Here is a 21,162-nt window from a genome sequence, read left to right as displayed (position 1 = left end):
TTTAAGCATTCTTACTTGCTTTGGCGATGTGACGCAAACAATCAACCAACTCCCCAGACACACACTTTGTACATACAGACATGATTGTGCCACATGTTTAGCTTCCAAATCAAAACTAAGAATCAATCATGACATCCTGTGTCTTTTAAATATGTCATAAAAAATATTTGATTGAAGCTTTTTTACAAATCCCCCAAGACACAGATATCACCCTGAGCAGAACTGCAGTGGAAGCCCCCTTTTTTTATTATTACTGTCTTTTATCAAGGATTATTTGCAGGCGGATGCTGTAGTACTACCCTCTCATCCTCTCATACCTTATCACTGTTATTAGCGTTCCCCTCTGTGCCTTTGGTGTGTGGAGGAACTAATGGGGAGGTGAGATTCAGGTAGCCCTGCTCTGATGGCTGATGTGTGGAGACAGATGCTCGAGTGCCGTCCACCACCGCACGCTCGCCAACCTTCATACGGCAGATTGCGTCCAGGATGTCCAGTGGGTCACACGAACCTGACGTCAGACTAGTGACAACAAGGTGGGAAGAAATGGCAGAAAATGCACATAAAAGCACTCAATGTAGTCAAACACTATGTATGTGAATACGTTGGAAATTCTTTGAAGAACATAACAGAGCTTTCTAACACTTTTTTCTTCTAACAAAAAAATGAAGGTAAACCACAACTAACAGATATTGTTTTAGTAATTGTTTCAAACAAAATTGTGAGTTTTCTTCAAACTGCCTCACCTTAACGTAGATGTGTGCAGGATGCCGTCACAGAGACTTTCAGAGGGGAGCACTTTCTTGGCATTCTGTTGAGCATTTGAACCATTAAAGATCAACAGACATTAAAGTCTCCTTTTACAACAGAGGAAGGGACATGTCACCTATTTAACATTTGGTCAAACCTTAGTGAAAGCCCCTTTTTTAACCTAGGAAACATTCAGCATCAGCAGTGACAATTAAATTTGAAATTCTTCATCTTTCAGTACTAATGTAATTAAAGATGAAGAAAGGCTAAAAAACTGGGTGGGTCTGTCTGGCACGGTTCTCCAGTGGTTTAAATTCTACTTGCATAATCATGATTTCATTGTCACACTTGGGGACTTCCTACTCCAACTGACATAAATTAGTTTGCGGGGTCCCGCAGGGCTCCATCCTGGGTCCTCTTCTGTTCAACCTATATATGCTTCCCCGTAGTTACAGTATCAGCAAACATAACATCAGCTACCATAATTATGTCAATGACACGCAGCTTCTCATCTCACTATCCACCGATGATTTCCAACCCATAAACTCCCTCGTCAGCTGCTTGGATGAAATCAACCACTGGATGGCAGAAAACTTCCTTCAGCTGATCAGGAAGAAAACTCAGATTTTGGTCATACATGCTAAAGCCCAGAGACACCTTGTCTGTGAGTACCTGGAGTCCAGATCACTAAAACCAAGTGACCCAATTAAAAACCTAGGTGTAACCATGGATGGAAGCATCATATTAACAGCATTACCAAGGTTGCCTTTTTCCAACTCAGAAACATTTCCAGAATCAGAGGCTTTTTTTTTTCAATCTGACTCAGAGAAACTTATGCATGCATTTGTTATGAGCAGCTGGATTAATGCGACTCTCTGTTCATGGGTCTTCCAAATAAAACAATCCATAGATTACAACTTATCCAGAACTCAGCTGCATGAGTTCTAATCAGGACAGAAAGATCAGACCGTTTAACTCCAGTCCTCCAGAACCTCCACTGGCTACCTGTTGTTTTCAGAATACTTCAAAACCAAAATCCTCCTTTTGGTTTACAAAGCACTTGCTGGTCTGGCTCCACAGTACATCTTAGACATGCTGTCAGTTTATAACCTCAGCAGATCTCTCTGATCACAAGGTGGATATCTCCTCCATGTGCCTAGAGCACTTTCAAACTCTAGTGAGATGGCATTCAGTATTTATGCACCTCAGTTTGCCTGCTGAATTTAGACTTGCGCTTACGCTGTTTTGTTTTTTTTAAAGAAAACTAAAGACTTTCCTTTTTAGTTGAGCATTTTCTTAAATGAACACGCTGTATTTGTACAGTATGTTTGTTTATATGCGTGTATATATTTGTGATTTTATACATATGTATGCATGTTTCTCTTTATTTGCACATTTTTGCTTTCTTTTTTATGTAAAGCACTTTGAACTGCTTTTGTAGGAGATGGTGCTATACAAATAAATTTGAAGTGAATTAATGTTGTATGAGCTGTTTTAGAAAATTGGCCTTGGGTGGCATGTCCCATAAAGACTTCAGGCATAAAGATTTGTGTGTGGTGTTACCTCCAGGCTGTAAAATGACTGGACGTTCCTCAGGGCGCGCTCTAAGGAACTGACTTGATTGGACAGCTTCAGGGTTCGATCCTGTAGTTGTCTGTTTTCCACTTCTAAAACATTGACCCTAGAACACATTAATGTTCACACTCACTCACAATATGAATATGTCTTCACTAGGGCATGTAGATCAATGACCAATTTAGGGTGACAATTAGTCACCCAATTTATACAATTTTTAGTATTCATTCATTAAATACATTAGTATTCCTTCATTAAATACATTAAATACATCTGAAACATCTGTCAAACATCTGAACAACAATTTTAGTCATTCATTAGTGTGATTCAATACAATACCTGTGTTGGGCTGTGGACGCGGCCCTCATGCCGTTGCTGCCCATTTCCTCTGCCTCACTTATCTTCAGCAACAGCACCCTCTTCTCCTCCAAAATCTTCTCGTTTTCCTCCACCACTTTGTGGATCCTCTCCTTCTCCTGTAGAGCACAGTACATTTTAGACAACTTTCAGGATTTGTCGGTTGGTGTTTGTAAACACACAGCATTTCAAAGTTGGCCCCTCCTCCCCGGCAGAGAGAGAGAGAGAGAGAGAGAGAGAGAGAGAGAGAGAGAGAGAGAGAGAGAGAGAGAGAGAGAGAGAGAATGATGAGAGTGAGCAGCGCTGGTGAGAACAAAGCCGTGAATTGTTTCACCTCGGCACAACCCTGCAAGGAGGTACCGCATTGCTGGATTTTGTGTGAATACAGAGCTTTATCCTGTGCGCTTTGGCCTCTCTGCTCTGCGTGTGGAGCTCAGCCCCGCCCTCGGTCAAGCAGACACACAGACCTGCAGCTCTTTATATATCCATGAGACAGAGACAGAGAGCAGAGCGGAGCAGAGGAGAGAGACGGAGACAGCATTGTAACCTAGTCGCTATGCTACGAGTCCCGACCTCACACCCTGCACACTGTTATTGGCTGGGGGCTACACACCCACTGCCCAAAGGTTGATGCCCTGAAAATCCCAAACACAGCAAAATAATAAGAAAATACAGGCAGAAGGCAGAGTCTCTGCAGATAAATATACTGCCACACACTTCTAGTGGGTCATAAGTGATGATTGAGAGGGATTACTTTTGTATGAGTCTATACATTGTTTTTTAGGAAAATCCTGCACAGTATATCTTTATGTTCTATACACATTACAATCCACTTCTAAATGCAGAACATCTGAACTGAGCAACCTTGCCCCAAGCTGTGAAAACTACTCTGTGATTTAGTAACTAATTCATATTTTTATTTCGAGAAAGTAAGGATGATAACTCAAACTACGACAACACAAACATCTTTTCCTGAATATTTAGAAGCTAAAGGGACTCAGGAAGCATTCTGATACAACAGGAAGTGTAACACCTGTTTCCATAACATCAGTGACATAATGACTGGATAGTGACATCATCATGTGCCTGACCTTGTGTGAGAGGCTGGAGGCCAGCGCCAGGTCGTTCTCCAGTCTCTGGATGGTGCTGTCCCTTTGTGTAGTGGCCTTGAGAAAGACCTGCTTGGCCTGACGCAGCTTTGTCTTGTGCTGACTCTGCTTTTCATTGTACTTCCTGGTTGGAGGAGAAGAGGAGCATGGGAAAAGCAACCATATCTCCATGTGTCTTAATTAGATTATACAATGGACTGTACATGTGTGGGTGTGTCTAACCTGACGTGTGTGTCCAGTTGGAAGAGAACCTGCTGCAGCTCGGCCTGCAGTCTGTCATATTCCTGCTGACTGGCCGCCAGCTCCTCTTTCAGTCTGTGGCTCGACGTCTGACCGTCTCTCGCCTAGAGGACAAATACAAAACATAGTTTTAAACTAAATTCAAACTGGATAAAACACATTTTTAAGCTTCAGGGGAAAAATTACTTTCTTTATTTTTTGTTGTTGAAAACTCCTATAAAATACAATTCAAGCCACAATACACAATGCATAGTTTCAGCAGTTTAATGCAGGGACTATGTTTATGTGCAAATTCCAACAAAAAGTCAAGTAGCACTAAATGATTACAACATATTTGAAAAAACATAAGACTACAGTAAAAAGATATGACACAAGCAGGGTCTTTTGGGAATTTATGGGGTTGCAGCAACTGATTGAACAGCTTTAAACTAGAGGTATAGATAAAGTGACAGAGCTCAACCAGACTGTATAAACATTGTTCTGGATATGAGCTGTCAGCACGACACCTCTGGAAAAACAAGGCATATAACACTCCTGTTTAATACATGATGAGAACTTGTGCTTGGGAAATACAAACTTACAACAGGGCAGAAAAAAAGAAAAAGATCAACCACCTGCACAGATGTGATCCCATTTAGAAGCTAAGTAAAGACTGAGAATGTGTCAATGGATGTAAGTTGTGAATCACATTTGATTCTAATCTTTGTGAAACCGACATAGTAGGAGTGTAAAAGACGCTTCAAGAGTGGAAACACCCTGCAGTACTAATGACATCTGATCGACTGTTGTACACTGTTCGTTACCTCCTCTCTGGCCTTGTTAAGTTCAGCCTCCAGGATGGATAGACGGGTGTCCAGCTGCTGGACACGGTGGCTGAGCTCTGCATTTGTCCTGGTCAGGGACGCCTCCTTCAGCCTGAGGGAGCGCACCTGCTGCTGCAGCTCTTCCTCACGCTGCTCTATCAGCTTCCTGAGGGAAGAATGAAGGAGAAGATGGATGGAGGGCGGGGGAGAAAGCACTTCTATGTAATATGAATCAGCATCATGTCCGAAAACTTGCAGTGTTGATTATGACAATTTTTCTACTGATGAAACTAAATCAAACTGGGCAGTGTCAGCAGCTCTGCAGTGTGTGTGACCTGGTGATGTGCTCCTCCTGCTGCTGGGCTCTCAGGGCTGACAAGGTGTCAGACAGATCCCTGCTGTCCCTCTCGAGGCGACTGCTCTCACCAGCCCGAGCTTCCTCCATGCGCAGCTGGTGCTGGGCACTCTTAAGCTGCTGCTGCAGCTCCAACACCTGCCATCACAATAGAGCCACAGGCTTCACTCAGTGAGACAGAAATCATATCGCAAATTTTTAAAAATGGCTATGTGCAATATCCTATCTGCTGTGTAGCATTTCAGGACACAGGAAACCACACCACCACAACCACAAGGACTCAGTATGCAGGTTTTCATTCCAACCAAAGACTACGACAGGGCTCAAGCAGAACCTAAACCATAGAGGAGGAACTAATGAATAAAACCTGAGGCCTTTATCATAAAGTAGGCTGAACTGGTCTAACCATGGAAACACCAGGCAGTGATTTCTTGCCCCGGCACTGACCTTCTTGTCAGCAGCAATGAGCCGTGCCCTCTCGGCCTGCAGGTCCTCCTGCAGACTGGTGGTGGTGCTGCGGTTTGTGGAGTTGCGTGCCAGTTCCAGCTCCAGTTCCCTGATTCTTTGCTGCTGACGTTCAGAATCAGCCGCCTGAGTGTGGACGCTCTGCTCCAACTGGACCAGCTTGGTCTGAACCTGCTTCAGCTCTGCACAAAGCTGAAGGAAGCAGAATGAGACAACAGAGCATGAACACAGAAAAGGATGTTTAACACCAATATAACAACTATATTATAAACTATCTAACAGTTAGAATTATTTGTATAGCACCTTTCTTTCCTGTTAACGTTTATGTTACAGTTTCACATTTGCTCATCATAATTAGTATTCACAGTGAGGTGACTGAGTGAAAAACAGAATGATGATTAAGTGATAACTATCAGTGGCATTCAGGAAATTCCAAATGTGCTGTAATTAAATACCAACTTTCATTTTTTCCTGGTCCAGCAGGGTGTTGTGTCTCTTCAGGTCCATGTTCTTCTCCTTCTCATAGCGCAACTCTCTCTCTGCTGAGGTGAACAGACTCTGTGCCCTCTGCAGGTCCTGTTTCGTCTGTTTAGCCTCCTCTGACTTCTGGCTCATCACTAAGTCCTGGGACTAATGAGCAAAAAAAGAGACAGGGCTGTGATATATTCAAATCGGCTATTAACTTAAGTATGAATGCACAATGAAGCTTCCACGATATGAAGAGTAAAGCAATGAAAAGCCAATCATATAATAAACTGAAACTTAAATCTAGTGAATACATAAGGAGGTATTTTAAATTGAGCTGCAGAAACAGCATGACTGTTTGGGAATGTTAATGATGTTTTAGGATAAGATGCACCTTGATTCGTGCCTGGGCTTCATTGATCTGAGCCTGCAGAGCCAGTTGGTGCTGAGAGGCCAGCTGCCGCTCCTCCCCCAGCTTGGTCTGCAGATGATTCAGCTCCTGCTTCAGACATGAAAGCTACACACACAACACACACATGCAATATATAAATCATATATGATTCTGGCAGAGGAAATTCCCTTCTGCTACAAGCAGGTCAAAGGTTAGGATCAGTGACTTTGAGTTGGTGGGGAAATTACCCTACTGATGGACATGAACTTACCTGATCCAGGCACTCATCCTTAGTCCTCTCCACTGGACTAAGCCTACACTCTATGTGAGTTGTGAGCAATTCAGATTTCTGGTTGTTACTAAGTGCTTCCTTTGTCAAGGAGAGCTGCTCTTGATGCCACTGGATCTGCCCCTTGAGGCGCTGTACCTCGAGCTCCAGTCTCTCTCTTTCCTCCTCAGCCGCCAGTTTCTCCTGGAGACTGTTGCTCAGTTTGGCCTGGAGCTCAGCAGTCTGCAGCCGCTCAGAAACCATTTCATCCCTGCAAAGTATGCACACGTATGCAAAACAGGTAAGCTCCGGCGTGCCAGTCCTATCTTGTGACCAGCCAAGAAACAAGATAGAAGTACCAGCTGCAGCAGTGCTATCATGTCTCTCCCAGCTCTGCTCCATCTCTATTTCAACCCACATGTTTCAAAAATACAACTGCATGATACTCTGAGCACTGTGAAGTCTAAACTGACAACAACCTCAGTCTGTTGTGTGCTGTCTGGAGGCTGCTGAGTTCCATGGTTAGCCGGTCAGCCTGCTCCTGCAGCTGGTCAACCTGCAACCGGTTTTCCCGCAGGTCCTCCTGGGTCTGGTTACTGTCCTTGTAGTGCTCTGCCTCACTCTGGAGTCGGCGGTGGGCGCGCTCCATCTGGGCTACCTGGCAGACAAAGAGTCAAAGACAGATGACAGACAGAAATTCATTTTAATGGTGTAAATTTCAATATGATGCAAGTTTTGGCAAATCCTGTACGTATGCTGTAAATTAATGTTGACATATTTTTATGTTGTCAAGTCAATTTTCCTTGATTAACACTGAATATACATATATATTATATTATGTTCACATTTTAAGACTATTTTTTATAAACACTTGAACAATGGAAGTGGGCATATTTTTGCTTATTAAAGCTGGAGTTCAGGACTTTTGTCTCCCCCTCCTGGCAGTGAGAATAAAGGGGGCGCTCAGCTGTGATTGCCTGACACAGACATGCAGCACTCTTTCATGCGCACCCCAAATGGCAGGAACACAAAGAACAGATATGTTTTGATGGTCCACCAGCCCAAAAACATATTTTTCTAATGGTCTTCCAGCCCACCGGGATTTGTCCCTGTATGCCAGTACACGACTGGCCGTAACCTACTGTTGCGGCTGTAAATCGGTGGATAAATTGTTTTGAGCGTCACACAACCCCCGCAAAACGACTCATTTCACTATCAGAATTTGATCCATTCAGTCCAACAACATTTGGAAAGCCTTGAAGAGCAGCACAATTAATGGTCAAACGGCCAGCACGGGAATGTTATGCCCGACATGAGATTTAAAAACATATACTGTGAAATACAGAGATTTAACTAGCAGTGATAGACTTAATCAGCATTGTGTGATCTTGTTTGGCAAGGGCTTGAATTTATATGTAAAAGTTCCGCACTGATGGTTTATGGTTGTGCTCTACCAGTCTACTTTGCACTATTTCCACTAAAACCTTATTTTTATCTCTTTAAATATTTCCTGTATTTTTATAAACATTCAAGTTACATCATGTTTAAAAAGACTTATGCAATGTGTCAGTGGACAAAATTAACAAACCTTTTCCTCCAGAATGGCTTTTTCCCCCTTGACTTGGTTGAGGCTCTTGATGAGTGTTTTCCCTTGTTGGCATTCAGTCTGAAGGCTGTTGACCTCGAGTCTCAGCTTCTTCAGCTCTCGCTCGCCTATCTGCAAAGCCTTGTATGTGTTGAGAGTGAAGAAAGTTTGTGCTGTTAAAGAAAATATGTGTTTTGTGATGGGTTAAAATTGACAATTAACACGCATGGCACTACTTCCTTTTTTCCATTCCTGTTTTAGTTGCACGTGTGTTTCCAGTGAATATTTTTCTTTATAATATGACAAAAAAGCATCAGAACTAAACTTCTTTAACTATAAATTTAATTGCACACCCTTGTGTATCTGTGGTGTTATTATTCTTTGTGCACAGTCAGATGAAGCATTAGATATATGTGGTGTTTACCTCCTTGTCTTTTTTAAGTGCGGCCTGGGCAGCACTGAGGTCCACCTCCAGCTGTTTCCTCCAGTCCTTTTCCTCAGTCAGACGAGCTTCTAGCAGAGCCAACCTCTCCTGGCTGCTGTCCCTTAAGTGCTTCATACACGGTGAGAGGGGAACACAATGCAATTATAAGTTCAATTGAGGTCATGAAGTCTATAAATGTGAGGTCAATTTGAAGTACATAAAATCTTTTGATGTACCATGATTTATATGATTTATCTTCACACACTGATGGTTAAGGTTTAACATTATTACTCCTTTTAACATTTAACTTTCTATGTGTGGCGATCTGAGAGGAAAACCGGGTAAGAATTTCATTGTGTAGTAAAACTGGTTTCTATTTTATTCTATTTGAGTTGAGAGAACAGTTTCCTCAAATTTTATACCCGTCTTGATCACATTCTTGTTCTTGCGCTACTTATAATACAAAAAACATTTAAAAGTTATTTTATTTTTTATTTTTATTTGTGCATCACGAGCCCCAGTGTTCTCACTACACTGACACACACTGACTGTGTAATTAACACAGAGGAAACAATGATATTCAAAAATGAGTTTTGTCTTACCAGCTGTAAGTAGGACTCATTGGCTTTGACCTCTTCTCCGTTCTTTAACAGTTTTTCCTGGGTATCCTGCTTCTTCAGCTCTCCCTCCAGGCTTTTGATCTGCATGACCAGTTCAGATCATTACTGAGCCTTTAGAGAGAACACCGTTTCCAAGCCACGTCCTAGACCAAATTATACTGTCTTTGTTCTTCTAATCAAGGACTGGCATTAATTCATGTCTGCAAAACTAGCTTTCCTCAACTTCTCAGGTTTCAAAACCAAAATAATGATCAGTAAATAATCCATCAATCCAGGTAAGATTCATATAGATTTCGAGGAAGAATTTAGTGCTGCTCATTACCTTCCTGTGCAGTCCCTCCAGTTCTCCCTCATGGCGATGCCTCTCCTCCTTGCTAGCATTCTGGGTCTCCCCCAGCAGGGACTCCAGCTCCTCGTTCCTCTCTTCCAGCTCCTCCTGTTCCTTGCGTAGCCTCAGAAGTTGCCTTTCCAGCTCCTTCACCTGTACAAGCCTGTCTTCCATGGCCGCACGACACCTGACAAAGAATGATGATGATTCAAGTCAGACTGACAAAGTCAACATTAATTTGTTGCTCTATTAACCAGGATGCAGTTGTTGAGGAATTAATATTTACCGTTTGTGAATGAGATCCTTTTCTGTAGCTGACAGATGGCTTTGTGGATCACTGTTAATGCTTTTGTCCTTTGGATCCTCTTTGGCTGCAACATCTTGGTCTGTATCATTTCTTGCCAACTGGACAAACACAACACCAGACAATGCCAAGCTGGAACGTATGGAATTTATACATTAATACATATAATCATACATAAATGACCAACCTGGTCACGGAGATTGTTCTTCTCAGACTCTAAAAGGCGCACTCTCTCCCTCAGAGCTCTATTCTCAGCATCCAGTCTGTCATTTTGCTCTTTGGCTCTCTGCAGCTTCATCATATCTAGGAGGAGACAAAACCATTACCATGAAGATATAAAATAAATACTGTATACTAGACAAGGTTTCTTTTGTCTTGGTTTGCCTGCCTAGACCTTAAACAAGATTTTACACATAAACTATGAGTAGTAATTGTTAAGGTAATACCAAAAACGCACAATGGCTGTCAACGGCAGGTGACATTTGTCCAGAACGGTGGGTAAGAGAAAAAGAGTTTCAAATTTTCTTGTTCAGTCCTTACAGCAAACCACATTAAGCATTTTAACTAATTTACAGGACTATTACATCACTAGTTGAAGCTAAACCATGAATGCATGTGGCAGCTGCTTCAAGATTTGACTGAGCCTCCTGAGAAAACATAAAGATTCAGCCAAAATACTACTTGTATGTCAAGGGAGAATATCTCTACATCTCTTAAACCAACGTCATGAAACCCTTTTGCACCAGGCTGATCTCAACATAAAGGAATAAAGTAATGTCCTATATTCAAAGTGTGAGAGCCAAAGGACAGGGACATGTAAAAGTAAGTTAATCAACTATGTAGTGAGGTCGTGTCACTAGTAGTAACTTATATCTAAATACAATGAAATTACAACTACATACAAACTCAATCCAATAAGTAGAATCAGAATCAGTAATATCCAAACCATGTTAAACGCTACTGAACCAATTCAATTTCTAGGCAACCAGAATTTTAGAGAAGTAAAACTCCAAAACAACGTGGCCGGTGTTAACGTCCCACACTGAATGTCAGTTTTTAAGTTCACACTCAAATCTGTCTCACCACAGTGTTTCAGTTTGTCCACTTCCTTCCTCAGGTTCTCTACTTCATGGACCGTTCCCTGAAGCTCTGATCCTGAGATTATAAGCATATTTTTAATAGAAAATATGCTTTCTGCTTATTTGTGGTTTTTAAAATATTTCTTTGCATATGCTGTTAATGACTTATTGCAGTTGGATAGAATAACACACTGAAAGAATTGGCACACACTGATAGAAAGTGAAGTTACTATATTTACCAAATGTGTGCCCTGATAGAGTAATATTGACATTTCAGCAGAGGAAGAAATAAGAGCTGGACAAATACAACACCACATGTTCATGGACAACAAGCTGGGTAGACCAGGCATTGGGGCTGCATGTGTAAATCTGGGCATTCATGGTTCTCTATGCCATCATATGTGTGTTACTTTACAACCATTCAAGCAGCAACAATGTGCAAAAACAATATACAAAATTTGAACATCAGTGTATAAAGTCCTTAAAAACATTACATCAAATTCTAACATAGACTCATAATTCTTTGAGGGACACATACTGAAAGTCTTTAACATACCACTTGAGTCAAAGTTGTTGTTTTTGGCAACATCCAGCTCATTGTTGAGTCTTCGGATATCCTGATGAGCCATCGCCAGCCTGCTTGACGCCTCTTCCAAGTCCCGCTCCAGCCTTTGGCGCTCATTTCGCTCGAGAGAAATCTCCTCGCTGTGGGCCTAATGTCAAAGAATCATGCATGATGGTTAAAGTGGGAGTAGTACAGCTGGTGAAAATATTGCTAGTTAGACTTGGAGATGCAAGTGACCCAGCATGCTGTTGTCAGAGACATGCAGTTTGAGGGTGAGATTCATCATCACTGCAGGCCTGGAGAGAAGTGAGGGCAAATAAATTAATAACTTGTATTTCAGCATTATGATTCACCTGCAAAGAGAAAAAAGTGGGAGGAAAAGTACACATGCTGTTACCTGTGACATGCCCGTCCACCCTGTGTGAGCTCCCATCAGTTGTTAGAAAATTAGATTCACAGATGTGTTAGTGAGACAGGCAATGTCGTCTGCATCATAGCGGTCATGCGCACATCGTCAGCTTGTTATTTTAAAAAGTAGTGCCACTCTGAAACAAGCCAGTGATGCCCCTGTTTGGCTTTTTATCACAACACCTGTGTTAGTTATGTCAGTATAAGCTGTGAGGTGGGAACCTACAGGGGTAATATTGTGTTTGCTCTGACCAGACCTGCGCAGCCCAAACAGCTTCTTCCATGGACTCTGGGATGAACCCTGCTGAGAGGAAAGACCAGTGTGTGCAGAATCACACTAGACAATAAATGAGTTATCATTAAAAGTTAAAAGAAAAGGAGGAGGGAGGCAACACCCCGATGTCTTCCACCAGCAGCACAAAGAAGAGACAGAGACTCACCTCAACAAGTTTATGTGGTTTCTGCATTTGCTTAGGATAGTTAACCATTACAGTTCACTACACATGAAGCCTTTGGAACAGGTTCATTTGAAAATTAAGTTTTACCAGAGACTGTAAATTCATTATTCAATATGGTGGAGGCAGTTCAAATGATGAAAATTATTTACACCACAGCATATACTATATTCACATTGCCTTGTGTGGTTCCTTTCCTGTTTCCTGTGAAATTTCACAGTCCTCTGACATAGGTAAGTCCTTTACCTGGAGGTGGACCTCCCTTAAGTTGTCAGGGAGGCTCTGACTGTCAAGTCTCCTCTCAGCAGCTTCCAGCCTCTCCAGCAGTGTGGCCCTCTCCACCAGCAAGTAAGCCACCTGTTCACTGGGGCTGCTCAAGCCCATCTCCCCAAGGTCCTCTTGGGCCAACATCTCCGCCAGCTCCTTGCTCTGGCTCTCTGGAAGAAAGGGGAGTTTTCAATGGTCAGTAGTTTGTCAGGCAGGACTATGAAATAACATTTAAGACAGGATAGAAATATCAGAAGTATTGTTGTATGGCAGCAGACTTAGTATAAACACAATTTAATATCTATCTCACAGATCCTATGCTTTGACATATTCACAGAAAGATTTTAGAACATACATGGAAAAAGAAAATGTAAGCTAAGGTGTGTATAAAATATCCTGCTACGGAGTTCTGTGGAGCCAGACTAGGCTACAACCCAAAGGAAAGAAAGCCAATGTTGCACTACAGTCACACTGAACTCACCTTGCTGTTGTCTGATGTGGTGAAGCTCTTGTCGCAGTTGTTCATTGTCTCTCTCATAGCCCGCAGTCAGACACTCACGCTGTTGCAGCAGCCCACGAATATGTGCAACATAGCTCTCCACCTGACAGACAAAAAGAAATATAAGCAAAGAAATTCTGTTGGCATTGCCTTGCACACATCTCAGAGTTTTTCAGTATTATTTAATGCACTCTTGTCATGAGCTACAGCACTGTCTGCACAGTAGTTTCAATGAAAAGGAGGAACAAATTATGTCCATCATTCACAGTTTGGTCAAAAGGTCTATGACATCAACAGTTAGTGTACTAAAACACCAAATACTCCAAAACATCTCACCTCCTTCATCTCATTGGCCTGCTGGGTACGTACGGTCTGCAGCTCCTGGGTGGCTGACTGAAGCTTTGCCTCACTGTTGAGCAGCTGCTGCCACAGGTGGCGCTGCCGCTCCTCGGGACTGGCTGCTGGAGGCAAACCATCCTCCTGAAGTCGCATAGAAATCTGGTCGAGCTCCGTCAGCACCTGAGGACCCAGAAGAGGAGCATATTGTTTTGTGTCCAGTTAATTGGGTATTTTTTTAAATTTCCCTTTAGGATTAATAAAGTATCTATCTATCTTTCTATCTATTGTGTGCTGAAATGTTATATTAAGTTGCAGCTTGTAAGATTTTATAAAGTGAAATACCTTTCAGTGCTGTGGTGAAAGGATCTGCAAATTAAGCTTGTCTTTGAATGAGTAGCCTTGGGTATACAGTTTATAGATAGTTTCATTTTAAAGCTTTGATTATTGTAGCATATGTGCATTCATCAAGTGTCATCTAGCTAAAAGCTGATATCCAAGCTAGATATGCACAGAGTTTCCTGAACTTTGTGTGTATTATGCTGTTATATACTGCTACATGCTGCTTTTTTTGAATATTTGTCACACCGGCAACATGATAAGCTAAATATCTTTACTTGTGTATGACTTACTTTTGCTAAAAAAATAATTTAAAACTATCCTGTAAACTAAAGCATGAACAAAAGACATCAAGGTTGTCAGTCTCGCTGAAAAGTGATCCGTTTGTGGGACACATTGGAGAGGGACACAACATCAGAGGGGCATGCCAGCACTAAACACCTGTTGCTGAATTCAATACTGTACTTTGTAGGCTCTGTAACCTGAGCAGGCCCCCTATGAAGCATTAGACTACTGCACGAGCGGTCACTACTCCAACAACATGCAACGTATTGTCACAAGCTAGGTATCAGGTCTCATGTACCTCTTGTACTTAAACATCACAGTAACAGGTCCATACTCTTGATGCTGTGGCTACAAGATCAGACATTAACAACAACAACAACCATCCTGATTCACTCCAACAATCACTTTTGCATGCATCACAATCATTTTTTAAATGAACTTATAAACATATATCAGCCAACGACAAAGTAAAAATTGCCAGCAGACACTGTGGCCAGTGGACAAAAAGCTTTTGAGAATACCAAAACAAAGTGGATTCAAACTTGTTCCTTAAATATTTCTGCTATTGATAACTGGCACCAAGCATCAGTGACTGGCTTAATGTCATCTGTAAGGAAATTGACAGCTATGAATGTTACCTCTTCATGATCCATGGTCATGCATTAAGCTGGATGAAGCTGCATCTGTGAGTGATGACCTTTTTCCTCAGTGGTGAAAGTGACTGATTCCAAACAACAATTTAGCCTAGCATCTCACAGAATACAACTCAGTCGATCTTCAAACTTCGTCACTCCCATTGTTGCTGAAATTCATCCATGACAACGTCTCCTGCCCTTGACATCCCCTGTAAAAGATGAGACACTTTAGAACAATGCTGTCCAGTCATGATAGGACCTGCGACCACACGCTTAGAGATTAGACTAGCTGCTTCAGCTTAGCCGTGTACTGGCGCTGTACAGTTTAACAACTTAGTTACATTGCATCACCCGAAGCCATGCAAAACGTCTAGCTGATTAGCTATGTTAAATACACTGCTGTTTTATCATGAGGTATTTAACACGGACAGCCAAAGGAGTATCATCTTTATCTTCTATGCAGGCGTTTCCCTGTCCTGCACTTGGGAACCTCCTTGCATTTAGCATCAAAATCTGTACTCATTTCTTGGATTGTGAACGGTGTCGCTAGTGACGACTTTCACCTCATGTGGGGTTGAAAATATTTATTTTCCAGCTAAGCATTCTCTCCAAAATGTCTGACGAGGAGGAGCAAACGAAGGTTTTTGTAGGACAGCAGGCACTTGCATTCCTTTTGGCCACGCAAGCTCACTAGTCAGAAAGATGTGGTAAGCTAATAATTACAGATTTGCAAACCACGTACTGTTATAATAAGTTAGTAAATAACAAAAACGGACAACCGTGACGACCCGCAGCACTAGCTAGTTAGCAAAGTTAGCTCCAAAGTTAGTATACTTCACGATCAGCTACGCTAGCTCGCTAACGGTAGCCATAGCTTTCTCCAGTGGCCGCTTGGCAGCAACTGGTGAACATTTCACGTACAGCTGAACACTTATGTTCAAACAATAACTTATTTGCAGTGGTGGAGTCGAGCTTGCAGTGTGCAGTCAAAGTTTTACTCACCTTGCAAAAGGTAAAAGCGACAGGAGAGCCAAACGCTGAGGACAGGCGTGGTGGAGTGAATTGGCTTCTACGAGCACCTAGGCAACGGACCGTACCATTCAAAGGATGCAGGGGACGGTCGATCACAACAGCTGCAACCAAATGGTGTTTGTGCTGGATTTATGGGTGGTGTTCGTTTTAGATTAGAAAAAATGTGCGGAGGAATATTATTGTTGCAAATGACAGCATCAAAACTAATTGTCACGAGTAATAACCGCAGAGTTTAACTAATCCAGATAGGGTTGATCCGGGGCTTTGTCTAAAGTAAGATTTGTGTCAGTAAAGCTGTGTGCAACTGTGTGTGTAACATGCTGTATTTACTGTACTCGCTGGTATTTGCTGGACATCGCATTTGGTTTTTGGTGAAGCCTTTCTCAACAATTTATGGATGCAAACACCAGGTGGCGACAAACTAACATTTACATTTCCTATCAGGAGGAGGTGAAATTTCCGAATATGCTAGAACTTCGGTATGATTTCAGCATTTAGCTCAATCACTATCATAATATTTGATCATTGTTTCCTTTTAGAATAAATGGAGAGATACTAATAATAAAATGTTCAATTCAATTCTTAAATAATTTCATAATTTTCTTCTTTTAAACCTAGATTTAACCTTTACACACTGTTCAGGTAAGATTTGACCAATTTTGACATTTAAAAGCAATAAAAACACCCTAAGTACATAATTTAACCCTGAATATATAAAAATGGAAATCTGTCAAAATTATTTATTCTTGTGCAGCTGGTATACATTTTTGAACACATTTGGTAGAGAGAGGTTATGGGGAATCTTGAAACGGTGAAACTACAGATTGGCATGTGTGTGTATTTCTGTCATTCGGACAGTGGGGACAGAGTTCAAGGGGGACCTTGACACTGTCATGAGAACTGCCTGGGTTCCCACCATATGTCTACATTTGCCAGGGTTCCACCCAGGCAGGCTTTGAGGTGTTATGGGGGAATCTTGAAACAGTGAAAGACTAAAACTGTGCATAGGCATCACATATGGTGTACATACAGTGGGGACATAGAGTCACGAGCCTTGACACTGCATCTGCATCTGTGAACAAGCCTACACAAAATAACATATCAAACCCATCAATTCCCAGGCAACCAACATAGTGGTTGTCCAACATAGTCCCCCCTGTAGTGGAGGGCAGCTTTCACAGGGCTATAAAAAGTACCTGAGTGCTTATTTCACTGATTTGGTGGCGTGAAAGGAGCGATTTGGTGGATCTGTTGAACCAAGCTGAAAAAGGAGACAGTGAGTTAAAGAGAAAGTGTTGGAAAAGGAGGACAACATGGAGGAAATGGAGGAAAGGCCCTTGTGACTTCTCTCATGCAAAGGCGACCCCACCTTTCCCACACGCCAGCGACAGCAGCACTGTAGTCCATATCTTCCCCTGATCAGTCTGCAGTCCTCAGTTTATTGCCACAAGGGGAAAAAGAGGTGGAGATACAACTTCTGCACAACAAAAAGGACTGTAAAAGTAATATTTGCAGTTTTGTTTGATTGAAATTTGCAAACCAGTTTGTTGGTTTTCTGACTAATACACTCAGTGCAGAGTTGACTGTGCACAACTGACAGAAAAGGAGGGCATGTGGTTTACAGGCAGTGCTGATTGATGGTTTTAATAGTTATAATGCAACCTACAATTCAAAAATATTGTTACATCCTTCACTGTTAATAAAATTCATAGAAATTATTATGGCTGTTATGTTCTCTTGTTGTAGATAACATGAGATCATAATATGATGTGATTGTTAAAGTATTTTCTCTATAAATGAATTGTGTCAAACCTAAAGAAAACATTTTCTCTGCTCTCTGAAACATTAATGAAGGATTAATCACCCATTTATTCAAAATTCACCCAAATTCAAAATTTGGTATAGAGATTAATTATAAAGGGATACTTGAACCAGGTCAGAAATGACTCGCTCCATACTGTGAAGGGTCAGAATATAATCAGTATTGGGTACTGTGAGGGTTAAATGTGTAATTTATGTTTTGAAACTTGATATTTTTGTCATTTTACTTTTACCTCCACTCAGCCTACTGCATGAACTTCAAGTTGTGTCCCGCCCAGATGTTCTCTGTGTGACTAGCACACTCTGAATACTCATTATGTTGTTGCTGCAGAAATGTGAGCTATGTTGCAGACGTGTGTTTATTTTCCATATCTGACCAGTCAAGACCCACATCATGCATGGATGGCATATGATGGAATGCTCATTATATATACCAAAGAGTATCCCAAGTGTACTGTTTGCAGAGGAGGCGTTTTCATGTGGTTTTACGTGCTTCCACTGCCCATGGGTGGGTCCTGTTGGCGTCTTTTTTTGGGTGGTGATGTGCTGTGGGACTACGAGGGCAGAGCTGTTTCTCCACAGAGGAAATGGGCGTTCTCCTTGGAAAGTTTGGATGGAGTGACTGAGAAAATATAGGGGGTGTGGCGAGACTAGAAAGGAGAGGACCACCTAGAGGGGCACACTGTTGCAGAGTGGGGAAGCAGCCCCAGAGATCTGATTCAGAGGAACAAGCAATACCAGGGGTAAGTAATGTCTTTTTTCATGAAATATTAATGAAAACCTTGCTAAATCATTGTTTCACTGGATTCTTTTAAAACAAAGATGCCAATGTGGTGACTCATGCACCAATGTCACACGCTTTAAAAGTAATGGGTAGCAAAATCATGCCACACATTTTGTGCGCCATAGTTTGCAACAGAGAAAAGATAATGGATTTTACATATCACATCTCTGTATTATGTGTATTTTATCCGGTTTCTTACACCAAGAATTCTTTTATAACCATCTGCTTTGTTTTGAAGTATTTTATCACTGAATTATTACCTTCCATTCTCTGTTTTATGATGGATGAAATCTAGTGTAATGACATAATTTGACCCACCGCCCACCCGAGTGGACCTCTCCTACAGATAAAGATCTATACAGACAATTTCATCTGTCTCTTATTTCCGTCTTTCTATTATGTTTTTATTTCTTTTTTTTTTGGTTTCACTTCATGTCTCCTTATAGTTAACTGAAATTACTGGGCACTACAGCTACGATAGCCTCTTCAGTGTTTGCTTCTGCACTGCCACTGTGTGTACAGTGTCAAATAGCTTTTAAAATCACAGGCTTTTCCTCAGACTTCAATTTCCTCTAAGTTGCCAAGTAAAGCGGCTATAATGAAATCCAAATGTAAGTTGAATTACAGACTGTTTACCTGATGCAGTGAGAAAAAAAACAACCATTCACAGGGTTGGAGAGGTTAATTGGGTAAATATTTTGGCACCATTTAGATTTCTATGGGCCCGCCCATGTACAATGGAAACACACAACCCAGTCAAAGAGAAGTTTTTGAAATAACTCACTGCGCTCTGTTTTGAAGCGTGGTCTTATGTAACACAGAGTATACTATATTCAGCTACTCAGACTTTCCATTTTATGTTCTAAGGCAAAACAGGAAAGTTTCCTAACACTGATATTTACTGTGGAGCCGACAAACACGTTAATTTGGACACGTACTATTTCTGTGCTAACTGCAGTGTCAGAGGAAGCCTACATTTAAACTATGTTGTTTGTTTCTCGCAGGGAATCAGAAAATGGCGTACCTGCTTATGTTTGTGATCTTGCTGCATCTCATTACACTGGCCATGCTGTTCATTGCAACCATGGAGAAGGTAGGATTCAAATTTTAGGACTCAATGTTCATACACTTTAACCATATTATTTCATAAGTGCAACATATCCATCTGTGTGTATCATGTCCAATCTCTCCTTACAGTCCTGGTGGGTGTGGGATGGGATGGAGAACTCAGACTTATGGTACAACTGTAGGTTTGACAACTTCACAGGAACCTGGTTGTGTGCATCCTCCAAAGAAACTGGTAAGGAAAGACTTCTATTTCTATACCTCCATAAAGGGTAAAATTGGAAAGCTAAGCTGTTTTTTTTTTTTTTAAATTTGGGTGTTTTCCTTTTTCAGAGTGGCTTCAGGCAGTTCAGGTCCTGATGGTCGTCTCAGTGGTCTTCTCTTCGGTCTCCTTCTTGGTCTTCCTGGGTCAACTGTTCACCATGTCGAAGGGTGGACTCTTCTACTTCACTGGGCTGTGTCAAGTCTTTTCAGGTAACAGTGGAGTGAAACAGTGTGTTTCCAGCGTGCAATCTGTTAAAAATGGTGAATCCGGTGTACATCTGAGGCCCATTATGGTGTGCCCATTAATGCAAATCTGCAATCCTAGTGACATAAGTATACTTTTTGAGTGTCTATATCTGCCATAGAATTTGCATTACGTACAGATATCAACATTTCTGCAACAAAGTCTCAACAAAAAATGTATATATTGCCATGTATTCATGTTTTTTTCCCCCACCCTCTGTACATCTTGTCATTTCTATTACTTTACAGTGTGTGATATTAATGAATAGGAATATGAGCTAAACATACCCTGCTCCTTATTTTAACTGCACATCATCGTATTTTCTAGATAGGTGAAAATAATCCTAAAACAAACATCATATATACCTCTTTTTTTTTTTTTAGGCCTGACAGCCTTTTCTGCAGCTCTCATCTACACATTACACAACAAGGAAATCCTTCAGGACTCCAGAGACCTGACTTCAGGACACTTTGGCTACTGCTTCATCCTAGCCTGGGTGTGTGTCCCTCTGTTGCTGAGTAGCGGGATCATATACCTCCACCTGCGCAAGAAAAAAAAGTGACCTGAAAAAGTAAAACATTGTCAGCAGTATTAGAAAAAAATAAATAAAACTGGCTTGACTTCTTGTTAATCAGAAATGGTAATTTTGCAGGAGTCACATCAGATTTGTCACAAATGCCTTTGTTATGATTTCTGCTCATTTGATTAATGTAATTGTTGTATTGTAAATACTGGAAAATATATTGGAAACATTATTGATGAAATAAAGGACTATCTTTTGGCAGGCATTAAATCTTCAACATCATTCCAATATATGCTCATTTTATGTTTTAAAACATTTTTACAATACAAGGTTTTTATTTTCCAATGCTGTCCTGTGTAGACCAGGGCAACAGATACCAAAGCAATATTATGTATTCTTTATTAGTATTGTAGGCTTTTAACCATATGAGGCACTTTGAATTACTTTTAATTTTCTATAGAGCAAACTGGAAATATATATTTTTTGTACCTGAAGCTCATCTGTAGAATCTATTCAGTAGTTGCT

At 41.3% G+C, this 21,162-nt stretch overlaps 2 protein-coding genes across 6 annotated transcripts in view; one reads left to right on the top strand and one right to left on the bottom strand.

Annotated features, from left to right (window-relative positions):
* LOC121896228 (coiled-coil domain-containing protein 30-like) overlaps positions 1-16,493 on the bottom strand; it is a 22,131-nt gene extending 5,638 nt beyond the window's left edge. Inside the window, exons 1-26 of one of the 3 annotated variants that reach the window (XM_042409980.1) lie at positions 15,907-16,493; positions 14,908-15,113; positions 13,646-13,828; positions 13,292-13,412; positions 12,790-12,980; positions 11,672-11,828; positions 11,120-11,191; positions 10,224-10,339; positions 10,019-10,137; positions 9,727-9,919; positions 9,387-9,485; positions 8,785-8,913; positions 8,364-8,501; positions 7,255-7,433; positions 6,779-7,046; positions 6,511-6,633; positions 6,111-6,281; positions 5,634-5,843; positions 5,167-5,324; positions 4,832-4,997; positions 4,011-4,132; positions 3,771-3,912; positions 2,662-2,798; positions 2,311-2,428; positions 744-808; positions 318-519 (exon numbers count right to left, since the gene is read on the bottom strand). In XM_042409980.1, the coding sequence (XP_042265914.1) occupies positions 318-519; positions 744-808; positions 2,311-2,428; positions 2,662-2,798; positions 3,771-3,912; positions 4,011-4,132; positions 4,832-4,997; positions 5,167-5,324; positions 5,634-5,843; positions 6,111-6,281; positions 6,511-6,633; positions 6,779-7,046; positions 7,255-7,433; positions 8,364-8,501; positions 8,785-8,913; positions 9,387-9,485; positions 9,727-9,919; positions 10,019-10,137; positions 10,224-10,339; positions 11,120-11,191; positions 11,672-11,828; positions 12,790-12,980; positions 13,292-13,412; positions 13,646-13,828; positions 14,908-14,928 (3,600 nt within the window). In that variant the 5' untranslated portion in view covers positions 14,929-15,113; positions 15,907-16,493. The remainder of the gene's footprint in view (positions 1-317; positions 520-743; positions 809-2,310; positions 2,429-2,661; positions 2,799-3,770; positions 3,913-4,010; positions 4,133-4,831; positions 4,998-5,166; positions 5,325-5,633; positions 5,844-6,110; positions 6,282-6,510; positions 6,634-6,778; positions 7,047-7,254; positions 7,434-8,363; positions 8,502-8,784; positions 8,914-9,386; positions 9,486-9,726; positions 9,920-10,018; positions 10,138-10,223; positions 10,340-11,119; positions 11,192-11,671; positions 11,829-12,789; positions 12,981-13,291; positions 13,413-13,645; positions 13,829-14,907; positions 15,114-15,906) is intronic. The other 2 variants (XM_042409981.1, XM_042409982.1) reach the window with 2 other exon arrangements.
* On the top strand, positions 15,134-21,162 carry LOC121896232 (epithelial membrane protein 3-like). 3 transcript variants are annotated; one of them, XM_042409994.1, is made up of 6 exons: positions 15,134-15,611; positions 18,324-18,500; positions 19,546-19,634; positions 19,739-19,841; positions 19,940-20,080; positions 20,498-21,162. In XM_042409994.1, the coding sequence occupies exons 3-6, from the start codon at positions 19,557-19,559 to the stop codon at positions 20,674-20,676; spliced, it is 501 nt and encodes a 166-aa protein (XP_042265928.1). In that variant the 5' UTR covers positions 15,134-15,611; positions 18,324-18,500; positions 19,546-19,556; the 3' UTR covers positions 20,677-21,162. The 3 variants fall into 3 exon arrangements, with proteins under 3 accessions (XP_042265928.1, XP_042265927.1, XP_042265926.1); XM_042409993.1 differs by having other exon boundaries at positions 18,222-18,500; XM_042409992.1 differs by having other exon boundaries at positions 16,555-18,500.

The sequence above is a fragment of the Thunnus maccoyii genome, chromosome 4, assembly GCF_910596095.1.
Source record: "Thunnus maccoyii chromosome 4, fThuMac1.1, whole genome shotgun sequence".
Classification (NCBI taxonomy): domain Eukaryota; kingdom Metazoa; phylum Chordata; class Actinopteri; order Scombriformes; family Scombridae; genus Thunnus; species Thunnus maccoyii.
The sequence above is the reverse complement of the archived record's forward strand: the minus strand, read 5'-3'. Positions and strand labels throughout refer to the sequence as shown.

Bases quoted from the DNA above. Each gene is read 5' to 3' on its own strand.
- LOC121896232 (XM_042409994.1), top strand. From the start codon at position 19,557: ATGGCGTACCTGCTTATGTTTGTGATCTTGCTGCATCTCATTACACTG. The intron at 19,635-19,738 runs GTAGGATTCAAA...CTCTCCTTACAG, and splicing joins TCATTGCAACCATGGAGAAG to TCCTGGTGGGTGTGGGATGG. The intron at 20,081-20,497 runs GTAACAGTGGAG...TTTTTTTTTTAG, and splicing joins GCTGTGTCAAGTCTTTTCAG to GCCTGACAGCCTTTTCTGCA.